General features: G+C 41.9%; 1 protein-coding gene across 3 annotated transcripts in view; it reads right to left on the bottom strand.

Annotated features, from left to right (window-relative positions):
- SANBR (SANT and BTB domain regulator of CSR) overlaps positions 1–16975 on the bottom strand; it is a 330259-nt gene that overhangs the window by 172132 nt on the left and 141152 nt on the right. For all 3 annotated transcript variants that reach the window (XM_078649295.1, XM_078649294.1, XM_078649296.1), the window contains exon 12: positions 3920–4065. In XM_078649295.1, the coding sequence (XP_078505421.1) occupies positions 3920–4065 (146 nt within the window). The remainder of the gene's footprint in view (positions 1–3919; positions 4066–16975) is intronic.

A 16975-nucleotide genomic window follows, 5' to 3' on the forward strand; every position in this document is an offset into this window, starting at 1 on the left:
TTGAGGACCTTCAGTTAATGGCCTCTTTGGCAAAACTCAATTCTGACAACAGTTAAACTGTTAGATGGATAATAGATATGGCGATTTAAAAATGGATCAGATCAGATGTGATGAGTGTTTTAGGGAGGATAACTCAAAAACCGTACAGTATTAATGTCTTTGCTGGAGAACATTTTAGAGTAAAGCCTGCATTTCCCATCACAGTGGCTCGTGCAGCATTATGGTTTTCGCCCACATCATTTTATTTTAAAAGACGACAATGCACAAACAATTTCACAGATTACTTAAAATCATGGATTGAAGCTAATTTCACAATGCTTTGCAGGTATTTAATGTTAGCACGAAACCTGAACACATTCAGAAATGAAGAAAGTTTTAACACAAGATATGATTATGTTTTTAAAGCAGTCTCCTGACTCACCAGGTTGCCTAATCCCATTTGCATTTTGGGGCATTAGGCCTTGGTAACACCCCCCCCCCAAAGGCAATGGTCCAGTGTGCACAGCAACCTGTTTGGAAAAATTAAACATTGCATAACACCACAAGTACTTTATACCGACTGCTAAGCACAGTGGGTGAGTGGTGATGAGTTAAGCCTGCCTTGAAGCAGCAGGGTCTGCATGCCTCGCAATGGAGCTCACCCCTCAATTTCTGTCTATGCTAGTGCATTCTAGAGGAAAATAGGAGATAGTTGAGCGAGGGTAAACAGTTTGCATGCAGGTATGGGCCAGAATGTGTTCCAGGTGATTTGTATGGCTGGGAAACTCTTTGAGGAACCATTTACTTCAAGTCAGTGCTACTAAAAGGGGTCACACACAAATCACAGAGCACACTTTTTCACACAAGGCTACTGAATGCTCACCGATTTGTTTTGTTTAATAATGATAAAGTGAAATCTCTGACTGTTATTGGTCTCATGAGGCTAAATTTATCACGTGTAAGACTTTGTGAGGTCAAGATAATGGTAAGAAATCCCCGAATCTGTAAAACCATACAGTATTAAGAGTCTTACTTCCTTTTTCACATCACTGAGTAGGCAAGGGAATGAGTAGCCTGGTGTGGCTTGCCACAATTTGGTGGGCAGGCCATAGCAATACATATGATCACAGACATTGACACAAAAGAACATCTAGAAATGCAGTTTCCTTGCGGATATTGGTTTCACTGACAGTTACTTATTGGATCTGAGTCACATTTTGTTTGTAAAAGGCTGAAGGAACTACCTGGCATTTGAGAAATAAAAATAAGTGGGAGACTGATTTTCACTAATTCTTACTCTCAAAGTTAAGCATGTGTCTGAATGTCACAATTGAAGAGAAACCTGAAAGGGCACATAGGCCTTGATTATGATGTTGGTTGGAGTTGCCATAATGTCAATGATCTACTAATGCCTTTCAAGAGTGAACAAAAATACCATACAAGAAATAGCATTCTAAAATCATCGGATTCAAAGGTTTATAAGTATATGTGAAACATAATCACACAGTAGAGTTACAAGATAAATCTTCTAAAGAATAGATATAAAGGTAAAACAATCTAATCTTAAGGAGTAAACACCAACAGACTGTACAGAGCAGTGGATGCAGAGTAGGACCTCAGCCGGCAATGAAGATCATAGATTTTGCCTTCAAATGTAACGCAAATGATATAAACAAACCTTATTCCTCATTCTTATTAGCTAGGAATTCTATGAAAGCTATAATTTGTCTTCTAATGCCTTAATGCAGCGAGCAGTTTAAGGATTTGGAAGTGACCTGGTGGGATAAAAACGATGGACTGTAATATGGTCCGAGTGATCAACAGTGGCTAAGGTTAATTCAATCATACCATTCACCAGCTTGTTTGTTGTTAATTTAGATACCAAGAACCCTAGGCTTCAGGGATGTTTGAACTTTACTGACTGGGCTTCAATTCTACCAAAGGTTAGGACTGGGACTTAAAAGGGCTTTTAAAACCTTTTTCTAGTCTTTCCATTAAAGTAGAAACTACAATTCACAAACACATTACTATTTTCAAGAGTTTTTAGAGCACTGACAAATGAAAAACACTGATGAAAATTGTATAAAATGAACACGGTTAGAAAATGCATTTTAGGCCCCTCCCTCCCATTTCTACCGAAGTCATCTTGCTGAAATTACAAATACAAGAGACTCAAAGGAGCCTGCAGACTGTTTACTAGAAGTGTTTGCCAAAAATAGAATGTTTTGCCGTTAGTACACTTATAAAATATTTAGGCCCATGGAATCAATAGCACTGGGATTCTTTCACTTAGCACACGTAAGACTAAAAATTGTGTCTATCAAGGCGTATTTATCAGCATGCAGTAGAAGACTGATGCTGCAGTGTATTTTAAAGATCCATTACGCCAAGCATTAATGGAGTGTCTATGATGCAAATTAAATCACAGACCTACTCCAAAATGGGCATTTTTCAAAATGGCAGGAGCTCCACTTGAGCCAAAGCTCAATATTGCTGTTCGATACCTCACTCACAGAATTTGCTGCATATTAACATAGCTACATTCCCATAATTTAACCAAGACGTACTACCAAGACAGTACCAAATACTTGGGACACAAAGGACAATGTGTGTGTTGTTGTTTCTTCTATCAAAGATAACACTGCTGGCACAGTATCATCAGATGGACTAACCTGCATTCTTTTTTCTCCTGCTTTGCTCCATCTTACATACAACATGAGAAAAGGAGCCACACTTTTCTTTAGGTACTACGGGCTTGTCTGAGATGCAGAAAATTGGTGATCAGTTCATAATGTTTGTACATATTAGCTGTTGCAACTCATCTGTGGTGGGAGTGAAGAAGGACACCTCAATATTTGAAAAGGGTGAAGAGTTTTTTCCACAAGAAGAATTCTTTTCCCAATGAAGGTATACAAGAGAAAATGTAAGGGTGAATGCACTTTTGTGTTACATCAGTTCCTCAAAAAAAACACACCTGTTACATGTGCATAAGCAGAAATATTGCACATTTGAGTAATAATGGATATCTACATTTTGGAGTATGCCTATAATTCTGAGTTAATTACCTAAAAGTCAGACATTTACTCCACATATAGAAGTATCTACTTCCAAGAGCACAGCTCTGAACTTTGGTGAATCTTGCCCTTCACGTCAACTACACCATAGGTTCATGCACATCTATGAAAGATTATGCCTGAGAAGAAAAAGGTTGCAAAGCTAAAAACTGCTTACCTGATGCCAGCATCTAATATAAACTCACTTTGACCCTCGCCGTGGCTCTTTCCAAAAGTAAATTGAAATGGGCCGGCAGGCAAGGAACTATTAAGCTAATGTAACAGGGATGTCCTATTACGATTACATTGATAGGCTACAAATTAATTTCCAGAATGTTCACTAAACATCTCCCCGTAGTACTGAGGTATTAAAATTGATAAATCAACAACATGCATATGGTTTTCATTAATATACCATGAGCACTACAAAGTAGAATAAAGAATACCAAAACAGTTTGCTACTCCAAACGTCTAGGCAGATGTTTTTTCAAAATGAAAGGTCTGCAAAATCAAGAAATTTTGTTCTGGCCTATTTAAATAAAAAGAACCAAATATTTTACAACAATGTATGAAGCCTGCAAAACTCAGTATCACATTTGAGAGGGGAAACAAATGTGTTTTGCCAACTATTTCTGAAAAAGTATGGGACAGGAATAACCAAATTTGAAAAGACACAAATGTATTCTTCGTGCACAGCTTTTGCACCTTTAGATAATTATGACAACCAACCCACAACTGTAATCTAATGAAATGGGCAACCGTAAATTGTTGCCATCTACTACAGAGGCACTTGTGAGCCATCTGTGTGAAAACCAGTGAACCAACAAGACAGTGTGAAATTAGTAAAATTGCAGAAAACATGTACAGGTTAAGTACTGTAGTCTCACCTACTCAGGTCTTTTGTGAAAGGCACAACAACAACATCTCTGTGCTGCAACAGATCGTTCAGTACTTTAGTTTCAGGACATTGTTGGAATTCTCCATCGTCACCGCCCTCAGGTACACCTATCACGTGATCTCTCATTTTACAACCCTGCCATAAAAAAAGAACCAGAATTACAGGGATATCTTCATTCACTGTAGCACCTTAACATGACATTGACCGAAATGGAGTTCTCATAAAAAGATTAGAATTCTTGGACCCTATTAGAGTTGACGAAATCATGGCATGTTATCTAATCAATAATACTGGTTCCTCTGTAAATGTAGTACTTAGTAATAAGTAGGTGTGACTCCCAACCAGTGCTGTCAGAAAAGAAAAAGCAATGCTAGTACTACAACATATTTAGGTTTTATAAATGAATATAAATTACAATGAATGGCAAGGCATCCGTTTTTACTGTAGTGAGGTACGCCTGAACAGCCCTCATACCAATTTAGTTGATCATGCCAAAACAGACTGTGGCTGGAATTTCATTCTGAACCCTTAATGTCAGTTTCAAACTATCTGAGCATCATCAATGAAAACGTCACCACTCTCTTAACATTTTATCTATGCAGACGTTCAACTATCTACATGCCCACTGGCGATGCTGACAAGAAAATATTTAGTAAAGGTTGACTGGTCTGAACGCTTTAATGAACCAAGTGGCAAGTACATTAATTTACCAAGGATATTGTGTGGCCCTTTGAATTTCTTGATATTCTGTAGGCCTATGAGATCTATCTGTTGGTGGCCTAACTTTGACCTTTTCTGTGCGGAGAAGAAATAAAACAGTTTGAAATGCAATACTGTCCAGCATGCTGCTTATAGAACTTGTATTTTATTGCACATATGACTGTCTCTCCCCTCACTACCTCCGATAGGTTTATTGTGCTCTGGAACAGTCAGTCACACATCTGCAAAGAGAAGCCTTGTCAAGTGCGATAACCGTATAAAGTTCCGGCTTATTTAACACAATAAACAGCACTTCGCATGCAGAGACGTGGGAGAGCACATCTCGAATGGAAAAAAAGTAAAACTACAAAACCACAGCCCGATTGGCTAAAGTGTCACTTACAAACATAACACAGGACAACCTGGCGAGCTGCACACATGAATCATCTCTGAAAGACTAGAAAACGTTTTAGACTTGGTGTCTATCACGTCAACAAGACCACTGGGAGCTGGTAGGAGTGAGTAATAATCACATACATGTCAGGGCCATCTGTAAAAGGTCGGTAAGAGCCCATGAGGGTCGGTCACTTGACAGACCAGCCTCCGAGATACATAAAGAATTAGTAGTTCCAGGCCAGGTAATTCGCATGTCAGCATCGCATCTAATTTTACTTTAAGGGGCGTTGTATTGATGATGATGTTATTATTTGTACTCAATTATGTGAATAGCTGAGTTATTTAAATTAGAATACATTCAATGTACAATTTACTAGCGGAAATCACATTTTTGGAGGTGAAACTATATCTTAAGACTGACAGAATTCAATCTATATTGAACAGGAAACCAACAGCAACTATTAATATTTTCGAGGGCAAGTCTCACTTCAGTGATTAGACGAATTCCATTTGGAGAGATGGTACGGCTAAAATTGTAGTGAGAACCAACACTTTGAGGAGGGTATTAAGGAATTAAGAAAAAGGATGACGGAACAGAGATATAAGGGCAGCATTTTAGATCATGTTGAAAGTAGGATGTGAATGGTCAATAGAGAGACAACACTTGCACAGAAACCTAAGAGGGATTCTGGAAACAGGTTGGGACTTGGGACCAATTACAGTTTGGAAAATATTGAGATTTATAAGGTTCTTTTGAAACACTGGCCACTACTGACAGGCGTGCCTGGATTGGACAGTGTGATCTCGAACACACCCCTGGTTGCCTATAAAAGGGGTAGTAAGATCAGGGATAAAGTCAGCAGAAATGATCTGCCTTCTTTTCCAGGTATTAATAAAAGTAGCTAGTTGCCTGATCCAACCTGGAACAAAGGACCTGAGAGAGGTGGGTTTCAGTCACAATAACAAATGGAAGGAAATTACTAAGGTTTTAGTGCATTCAGTGCTCGGAAAGGCAGCTTTTGTTAAGGCAGAGAATGAGGTATTGAAGGAAGGGATAAGGTTAATCCCAGAAGTGGAATTGGACGAGGGAAGCCAACAAGGAAGAGTCTTTCTGAAATGCCATGCAGGTTTAGGAAAAAGGATGGTAAGGTTGATGGATGAAGAGCGTGGGGAAAAAGAAAACACCAAATTAGTCATCAATAACTCCGAGATTAGCAAACTTTGGGGTAATTGGAGCCTAGAAAATAGTCAGATAGGCCCGCCCAGTGGAATCAGGAGGAGGTTGATTGCGTAAGTGAAATTGATTAGGATAATGGGTTGTCGCATAGCCTTAAAATCACATCATGGAACATAAATGGGCTTGGAAGACTGGTAAAAGCAGAAAGTATAAAAAAGCTAGCCCAGAGTGTAGAGATTATGTTTACAAGAAACGTGGCTATGTGACAAAAACCCAGTAAATGAAGGTGTTGTCCACCTCCATAGGCCAGAGAAGAAATACATGTTTGGACGCCCAGCGGGAGGGGATTATGACACTAATATCAACCAGGATTGCAAAAAAAGGTGATGCCTTTAAATGTAAAATACAAATGGTTGCTTGCTTACAGGGTATCCTTGTCGGTCACAGATAGGATGTATGAAAACTTGGTACTTATGACTGTCTATATGCAGTGGTGGCGGCACGAGGAATATAGGGGAGAGATGGAAATTTTAAGGAAGATGTGGACATTCTGTGTGAAAAGCATGGTAATGATATGGTCATTGTAATTGGAGATTTTAATCATAAACTGAATCCGAAAAGATTAGATCCCTGGTTTAAAGAAATATTGCGTTCTTATAATATAATGTTAGCCGATTTTTCTGATTGTATTTCTTACAGACAAGATATAGCATTGGGGAAGTATATGGGGACAAAGGGGTTATATAGTCTGAATGGCACGATAAAAATCGACTGACCAGCAAAACAAACATTCATGATAGGCACACATTATTGCCCAATTGATTAAGCCTTTCTTCATGCATGGAATTTAGTAAAAGGGTTTCGGGGAACTCAAAGAGATGGTGGAGATCATAATCCCCTGCAATTTGAATTATTTAATGGTGATATGAGCCCACGTGATATAGTATTCCCCAACAACTAGAGTACCCTAAGAGCTTGACAATGAGACTAACAAACGAATATTTGGTAAAATTGGCTAACTTTCAACAAAAGCTAAACATGGAAATTATTAGGGGTCAGAAATTGGAATGATTTGAAAAAAAATTGAACATGTAGTACAATGCCTCAGAGTCTAATTAAAAAATTTGAAATTAAGCCCTATTGAGAACCAAACAATTCAAGGAAGGCAAATAAAGTGGTTCAATGTGGAATGTATGAAAAAAGAAAAGGTTGATAAGGAGAGAAAAGAGAAACCTTAGAGCTTGATACTACCAGGGTAGATTAACATAACTTGACAAGTTGAGGCTGGGAATATAAAATGTTAGTAAGGAACCAGAAGAGGATTCATAAAGAGAAATGCTGGGAAAATCTGCTGGAAACTATTGAAGCTAAAAATGTACGGAAGTTTTGGAAGCTGGTACAGGAAGCTTCAGGACAGCACCAGGTTATAAGCTGTGTGTTGGAAGAAGCAGCATGGGAAGGGTATTTGGGTGAACTGTTTGGTACAAATAAAATGTCTGAAGAAAGAGAACAATGATTTTGGGTAGGGGTAGTTGAAGATATAAAAATGTACTTCACAGTAGATCATGTACAGCATACTATAAGGAAGTTAAAGTTAACCGGTGCAGCAGGACCAGATAACCTTCCCGCTACCATAATAAAGACACAGCTGAATTGGTGGGCTGAATTCCTATCACAAATGTTCTTGGCCATATTAGACTTAAAATGGGCCAAAGAGGTTAGAAAGAAATTGTATTCTGTATGTGGGAACCTAAAGGTGAGAATATGTCAACAGACAATACAAGTAGAAGCTACTAAGAGCAAACACAGAACTCTAGGGAAGGAACGGTCTAGGAAGGAAGATGAGGAGTATCTTAGAAAGAAAAAAAATTGGTGCAATTTATGATAAATTGTTTTACATACATGTGCGACTATGATCTATATATTGAGTAATTGTGTAATCGTGTAATGAAGTGTACGGTAATCCATTCTGTTTTCTTCTTCTTACAGAATACTTATTTTAATGGTAACTGTTGATGAACTTGTGATGATTTTAGAATACTTCTATAAATTATATGTTTTTATGTTGTTTAAGGATCTGTGTTCTAAATAAGCGTTACTTTGACTGACTATAAGCAAGAGACAATCTGATTAGTTAACCTCTCCGCTGCGCCAAACGTTCCGCGCTGGTGCGGAACGTTCTATTGCGTGGGCCGGTCTGGAACGTTCAGCGGACGTGCGCAGCACTACCGAGGTAGTGCACGCTAATCTAATTGGACACTAATATTTGAAGGCTTTTCTTTATTACATATTCAAGTGATCCCTTCTTTTGTTGCATGCACTAGTTGTGCATTAGGGATCTGTTGGCACCACATTTTTGATAATCTTGGGACTACAGAGTGGTGCTGTAGCTAGCAGCCAACACTGTGTTTTCTCTTGGGGCTTTCACATCTTAAAGGTCAGCTGGGCTGCAGAATAATCAATCATGTCATTCTTGTGTCTGATGCAGTGACAGAGTTGGGGCAGAGTCAATCTAGCCCCAAGCAATCATATCAAACCTCGCACCAGCACAGTATCACAGGATAAAAATTAAGCACACAAAATAAAGAGGTATTTGGCACTACTGAATAATTATGGTGCTAATGAATGATGGTGGTTATTGTTGTCTAATCTAATTACATTTATTTGATACAGTCTACAAGGACGAAAGACTGAGTGCAAACATGAACCTAGTGGGTGGGAGGGGGGCTGTTAAACAAAGATCCCTACAGAGGATGCATCCACCCAGTTAACTGCAAGTCTGGACTTAGTTCAATAATTCTGACCAATTATTTCAACAAACTGTACCTAACATATATATTTTACTCTAACTTCAAGAAAACAACCCAAAGGTAAAGTGGCAGTTTATTCACCCTTCATTCCTGCCACGAGTAATTAGGAAACTAAGCACAGATGAACAAGCCACAGGAGCATGTGAGGTAGCATCCCACCAGCAGAGGGAAGGATATATAAAACTGCTCTGCTGCACTTCCACTACCAAGATTTGAAGCATGAATGCAGGGCACGGATAGAAGGAGTGAGTGTGCACGTTTGTATGTTTGTATGTTTGTCTGTTTTAGCCTAAAAACGCATTCAGGTAGCAGTGAGCTTTATGAATAATAAAATAAAAGCAAATAAATTAATGAGAGTGACAGGCTGTGTGCCACTTTGTGTATCGCCATCCAGTGGTGTAATCTAAAATATATATAAATGAATGATTATTTATTCCACCAAGCAGGGGTTTGTGGAAGCCAACCAAAACCCCCTTTTACATCATTTTTTTCTTTACATGTCTGGCAGATAGCTAAAATTGGATTTCATGACAAACTTGTACAAGAAATGGCAAAGCTGGTAAGCTTGCATTTTGAGTCTAACTTATGCTTAAAAAGGCTGCTGCAGTGACAATTTTTTTTTTTCTGTATACTATGCATCTCTTGGATAAAGCATTTATTATGTGATGAGTTAGTGTACTTTTGACATGTAAAATAGTTAGAGACAATAAAATGAAAGCACTCCATGAGAGATGGAATGGCATTTCAAACAGCCAACAGCATGAAGTGAGAGGGTGATTATCTTACAAATGGTGCTCTTCAAAAATGAATTAACAAAATATCAGAAAGTTAATCTTTAAACAAAAGAGGTTTTAAATGTATGTTTTTAAAGTGCTGCTTGTCGCTGTCGTGCTTGTAAAAAGAATGTAGAACATGCGGGATCAGACAACTGTTTAAGAAAAAGCAGAATGTCTACACTGCGCAGGATCTCACGCCTGTCACTGTGACAGCTACCTCAAAGAGGCCCATACCTCTGACCTGATGACGGGTCAGGAGGCCGTGTTAGACCACCCAGTCCAGATCGAGGAGGTGATCTCCACCATAGCCTGACAAAAGCTGTCCAAATCTCCAGGTCCGGATGGCTTTCCTGCCTCCTTTTAGAAGTCCTTTTGCCAACTCATGACACCTCTCCTCACAAGATGGTTTCATGCGATAGGGGATTCCTCCTCACTCCTCCCCTCCATGCTCATGGCATCTATCGTAGTAATCCCCAAGGCAGGGAAGGACCAATCCCACTGCTCCTCATACAGACCCATCTCCCTTTTAAATGCTCTTTATGGGCATTCTAGCTGCCTGCATTAACCCCTTACTCCCGGGCCTTATTGACCTGAAACAAGCGGAATATGTGCCACAGCAGCAATGAAGTGATAATACAAGGTGAATCCTCCACCTCATAGATAAAGCTCAGAGCTAGGACCAGGAAAAGATGCTCCTGACCACAGATGCTGAGAAAGCATTTGACAAAGTTAATTGGCCATACCAAGTGGCCACCCTGGCGCATTTTGGTCTTGGGGGCCATTCATAAGGTAGATTCCTAGCCGCTATACCCAACCCAAAGCGGTGGTCCAATAGCATACAGAATCCGCACCAACCCCCAGATGGTTGTATGAGTTACAACGCATTCCGTTGCAACGCATGCCTTTTCCACGCATGAGTTACAACACGAATGCCATTACCACGCATATCCTTTACCGCGGAAATGCCTTTACCACGCATACCTTTACAACAATTCTCGTTGTATAACTATGCATGATAATGGCATTTTCCTGGTAAATGTTTTCCCCGATCCTTTCCCCAATTCCTTACATGTTCCCTTGCGCCCTCCTTTTGTATAACACTCCTTCCCTGTACCCATGTGTGACCCTCTGCCCCCCAGCCCCCAATCCAACCACACCCTTACCGACTGCAGGGCTGAAAATTTAGATCCTAACATAAAAAATGAGTATAATAAAAATATATACTCACAGTTTATCTTAGCTTTCTATGGACAGAATTACCCTTTTCTAACACTCGAAGTGGTCCTTATTCTATTTATTTTTTAAATGCAGTACGCAGATGTACGTACGTTAATAACGTTGTTAGGGAGGCTCATCGCACGAAGGACAAGAAGCACAAAAGAGCGTTTTCTAGGTAAGAGGTTTTTTTGGGGGGGGCGGAGGGGGAGACCCCCCGAGCCCCCTTTTTGAAACCCACTTGGCTTTTTAGAGGGGGGGCTGTTTGGGGGGGGGGGGAGACCTCCCCAGCCCCTTTTTTAATTTGACCTTTAACTCACATGCCTTTACTACGTATCTCGCAGTAAAGGAATGCGTGGTAAAGGCTATACGTGGTAACCACGCATGCGTTGTAAGCACGCGTGGTTAAGTGTATGCTTGGAATCGGCCGCGTTGTAATGGTTGTTCCCCCCCCAAGAAACGAGGGATTCTATTCAGAGGAGAACAAAACACTATAAGCTTATACACAGATGACAACCCTGAAGGAGCCATCCACCTCCCTAACCACCTTCCTGGATGAGCTGGAGGGTTTTGCCCAGGCAGCAGGCTTAAAGGCAAATATTCACAAATCACAGGCCGTCAACATGACCCTGCGGCTGCACACACTAGATGCCCTACAACCGGCCATATCACCTCCACAATTGCGGGAACGGCTGCCCTTAATTACCAGACTCTGAATCATCAGATCAAATCTGACCCAAGCCGCCGGTGGCGACCCTACTCATTATCCTGGCTTGGACAAATCACTGTAATTAATAGGACGATCCTCCCTAGCGTTCTGTTCCTCTTCCAGGTTCTCCCTGCTGAACCACCCCCTGGGCTATTGCGCCCCTATCAAGCGGGGTTCAGAAAGAAGGTTTCCACTATTGATCAAATTTTCCGCCTGGCTCTCCTATTTTGGAAAACGGTAAAGTTGGAGAGTGGCAGCCTCTATACCGTTTTCGTAGATCTACGGGCCGCATTTGATCTCCTACCCCGTAGAAAACTCTGGTCTGTTTTGTCCAACATGGGGGTACCACATCACTTTCTAAATATGATCATTCGCCTTCACACAAACAACTACGCGCAGGTTAGATGTGGTCGGGATGGTTCACTTTCCCACAGATTCCCCGTTGACAGGGGGGTGAGACAGGGTTGTGTGCTTGCACCGACCCTGTTCTGCCTCTATGTCAACGGGGTAATCTCTCATCTAAATGAGGAACAGGACAGCGATGCCCCTAGACTTACCGGAAGCAGGGTGCCGGCTATTATGTTCGCCGACGACACCCTGCTCCTGTCTAAGTCACCCATGGGGATTCAACGAGTCCTCAAGGGTTTAGAGGAATTTTGTGGGACCCATGGTCTTGAGATCAATGCTGTCAAGACCAAATACATGATTTTTAACCCCCCATCTAAAACACGACCTAATCCCTGCATTGGCGGTAATAGGCTGGAGAGGGTCCGAACCTTCGAATATTTGGGGGTGACCTTAAATGAGCATATGTCCTGGTGCCACCATTGGACCAAATCGCAACTCAAACTGGCCCAAATGGCGGGAGGAGTCATTGTCCTTATAAATAAAAACAAATCATCCATCAAGGCAATTGCCCCCCCCCTAGAGATTTATAGAGCGCAGGCTAGGGGCGCGGTTATGTATGGCAGTGAACTTTGGGGCCATATGTGTAACCGCAAGTTAGTGGCAACGGAGAATAAATTTATTAGGCAACTTTTATCTCTCCCCCCAAGCACTCCCCTTTTGCCGATGAGGCTCGACTTGGGACTAAGGCCACTCGACGAAGATTTGGGGGTTAGGCCCCTAATCTTTTGGCGCAGAGTTTGGACCACACCAGAGTTGGCAAGTTATAGGTCTGAGCTTCAAGAGGTCGTGAACCATCCGATCGCAGGGAATATCCCCTGGTTCCAGCACATAAAAAATGAGTTTGTGTGTCTGGGGCTACCCAATATGTGGCTTGGCCCTGCGACCGCCTGCTTCACGGTTTCAAGAAAACAGCTGCTTTCACTCTACCATGAAAGTAAAATTGTAGCTCGGAGACAGGCCACGCAGTCAGGTACCCTGACTGACTCCTTCCTAAAGGCTAAAGACACCTACAAACTGGAGGGATTCCTTGATGTTATATTTCCATCTCACACTAGGAAATTGTGCCTACAGTGGAGGTACGGATGTCTCCCAATCCGAAACTTCACTAGTAAGTGGACTGATCCCTCATTGAGTCATTGCCCTGGGTGCAGCTATCATCAAGAGACTGAGCTGCACATACTCTTTTTTTGTCAACCCTATGGGCAAGCAAGAAGGAAGTGGTTAGTCCCGACCTGCAGAAATCTAGGTTTCACTCACTGTATGCAGGCATACAGGGTTCTGAAAACCGACTTTTCTCCCATGATAGTGTGTGCGGTAGCAAAATACTTGGAAGTCTTTTGGTTGAAGAGAAGAAGTCTGCTAACCAGGCCTGTAGATTAAACGTACAATGCCATAATCATCATCACATATAATTACTTTTTACCGATCTTGATCTTTTAATGGATTAATTTTATTGTTTGCCAGGATGACATGCAAAAAGAAGCTGGCTTTATGTTTTTATAAATTGTAGTTTTAATTCATGTAATGCAATGTACTTTTTTGTTGTTGTATTGTATTTATGTTTGTTTGCTCACATCCTACCCTTCTCCGTCCACACCTGTAGTTGGGAATAGAGACGTCAGCCCGGGCTTACATAACCCTACATTTCACCTTTGGAATCAGGCTGGCGATCGGTTTGCCACTTGTGTGATCTGTAGGATCCAATTCCATTTGTGTCATTATGCACAACCCATGTGCTCCCAGAGTCGAAGCGCTGGCACTACACCCAGATCGGCCATTGGGTGCACCGATCTGTCTGCCATGGAGCTGAATGGCAGCTTACCCCTTTCAAATGCTGGCAGCTCTCCAAGATCTCAGATAAGTGCTTCATCTCAGAGTTATATCGCATGATATGCTCCACTGTGGAGACCTCCAAATCCTCTAGCCAGAAACGCTAGGAGTCAGAAATAGGTAGAGAGCAGAGGCTGAAAAAGTGAGAAGACTTTTAGTACCTTGCAGGACACTGCTCACAATGTGGCTTGCATCGAAAAAGCTACAAAAGCTGTCACCTATTGGTTTTTCACGCACCACCGACTGCATAAATGTAACCCGTCTAGATCTTCTGAGTTCTGGCGCCAGTGTGGGTCTCCTTGCACCCTATTATACATCCTCTGGGACTGCCCAAAACTCATGACCTATTGGTCACAGGTACTAAAGGACATCAATACCCATTTTGACACAGACCGCCCCAAATTCCCCGACTACATTATCTTGGGTCTCCCAAATGCACTCACCTTCCCACTTAAATTTAAATCTTGTCAGGCAGATTGGACTGCAAGGCCTTGTAGAATATTTTAGCACACTGGAGTACAGGGCATATTGATAGCAACAATGGAGGAGTACCCCCTATAGGAGAGGAAAGTAGCAATTAGCCAATTCCTAGTGTTGATGTCAAGGTTAGCACTATGTGCCCCAACCCGTTACCGGACAATGCTTGTCCTTTGAGAAGACCCCTCACTCACCAACCTAGTTGGTGACATGCTTCATCATCGGGGTCCCACCCTATAGGCCGAATGCCCATAGGGTGTGCTGCGACACCTGACTACAGTGGAGCGGGTTATTATTTGTTTATTATATGTGCTTAAAAATTACAGTGAAAGATGTATTAAAAAGGGCCAGTACTACTCACTTCTAGACTTTATTCTTGAGCGTCTGAACCCCAATAAAACCAGTGTGGCACCTGTGCCTAATTAGGAAGGCTTTGGTGTCTCAAGAAGTGTAATGTATTAAAAATAGCGAAGCGTGCTATGTGCAAAATTACAGAGTAAGATGATATAAAGGTCTACATGTTTCAACCATCACAAAAAATTCTATGGTTTTCGTCAGGACCGTGAGGATTACACTGGGTGGTACGCACACGCTAAGGTGCGCCCTGCCCACGTGCAATTTAAAGACCACAAAATTGTGATCTAGCGTAAAAGGGTGTGTTTTAATCCTTGTTTAGGAAAAAACCTGTAAGAAAGAAAAGGGAAAACGGGGTTGGGATTGCGTACTAGGAAGGACACAACAAGGGTATACATATAACATATATAGTGCTTAGTGAGGTCACCCCCATCAGGTGACTGCCTATATTATTTAGTCATATAGGTTATGCAAGTTCCAAGTGGGCTCCAGTGTCTGTTACTGGATCGCGCTTAAGTGGGTACCGTCATAAGAGGCAAAGTTCTGTGAGGTACTCGACTTATTAGGGCTGGTGGTAGGAGTGAGAAGTGATTGTTTTTGTGCTCTGGAGCCAACCGCTAGTGAGTTTATCAAAAGTAAAAGTTATCGGCCGATAAACATGTATCTTGTAACCGCCCGATTGACGTTCGGCTTGTAATCTAGTATTGGCGTGCTAGTCTCATTACAGTCTCAGTGTTTTAGGGAAAGGAAAAACTGTTCATGCGAAGCTTACACTTGAAGCGGTAATTGTCGCTTCATGGGCTTCAGATCTACCATGACGGCAAGTATCCGTCACCTACGAAGTTGAAAATAAACATAGGTACATAAAAATTAATGCACGCATTGTACTCCAACTCGTGAAACTCGGATAAGGTGCAGGCGCACCGCGTTGTACCCGTTTTCGGTGAGTGTGTACTTACTTGCGGTATGTGATCATCTGGCGGTAAACCTACTTGGTTACTGCTCTCGAAGCCCCGTGGAATGATCGGTGCCTCGGTGATGCGGGTAAAATAACCTACTCGGTATTTCCTGGTTTAGGCGTGGCGTGATGTGTCACCGCCTCAGTAGCCAATCGAAACGTGTTCTAAGGGTGTGCCTTTCTTCTGTTCCGATCACGTGGCTCCTTTGATGTGACGTGTAGCAGGCTGGTTACCTTGGTAACCACGCTTTCGCATTCAGAATATAGAAAACGTGAACTGTCACTACAGCGTAGCTAGTCGGAAACCGCCCACGGGATGCATAGTTCCGATCACGTGGCTACAGTGAAGTGGTCAAAATGACAGGGCAGGAATAGAGAAGTATCAGGACTCTACTTGTTGGGACAAAAACATTATAACAGTGCAAAAGCCCGTTGGGTAGAATCGGGCTGCGTTGCTGTTTAGTCTGTAAAGTGATAGTAAAAATCCCCATATTTTCAAAAATTTAATACTATCATTGTTAGTTAGGATTAATCATAAGAATAGCTATCACATCACTGTATACCAAGGGATGTTATCATTCAAGCCAGTTTTATGCGTTGAGAGCCTGTACACCCATCTCTGTTCCTTTTCGAATAAGCGTTGGTTCAGATTGGCTCCTGGTTTGATTTGTTCAATAACAGTCCATTGTATACCCCTTATCCACTAAACTGGCATGTGTACACGCTTCTCATTTTCTAATATCAATTACGAATGCGTGCTCACTATGACAACCAGACCGCTACACGTCACTTCACTGTAGCCACGTGATCGGAACCATGCATCCCGTGGGCGGTTTCCGACTAGCTACGCTGGCAGTGACAGTTCACGTTTTCTATATTCTGAATGCGAAAGCGTGGTTACCAAGGTAACCAGCCTGCTACACGTCACATCAAAGGAGCCACGTGATCGGAACAGAAGAAAGGCACACCCTTAGAACACGTTTCGTTTGGCTACTGAGGCGGTGACACATCATGCCACGCCTAAACCAGGAAATACCGAGTAGGTTATTTTACCGGCATCACCGAGGCACCGATCATTCCACGGGGCTTCGAGAGCAGTAACCAAGTAGGTTTACCGCCAGATGATCACATACCGCAAGTAAGTACACACTCACCGAAAACGGGTACAACGCGGTGCGCCTGCACCTTATCCGAGTTTCACGAGTTGGAGTACAATGCGTGCATTCATTTTTATGT

Source organism: Lissotriton helveticus, chromosome 6 (genome assembly GCF_964261635.1).
Source record: "Lissotriton helveticus chromosome 6, aLisHel1.1, whole genome shotgun sequence".
NCBI classification, from domain to species: Eukaryota; Metazoa; Chordata; class Amphibia; order Caudata; family Salamandridae; genus Lissotriton; species Lissotriton helveticus.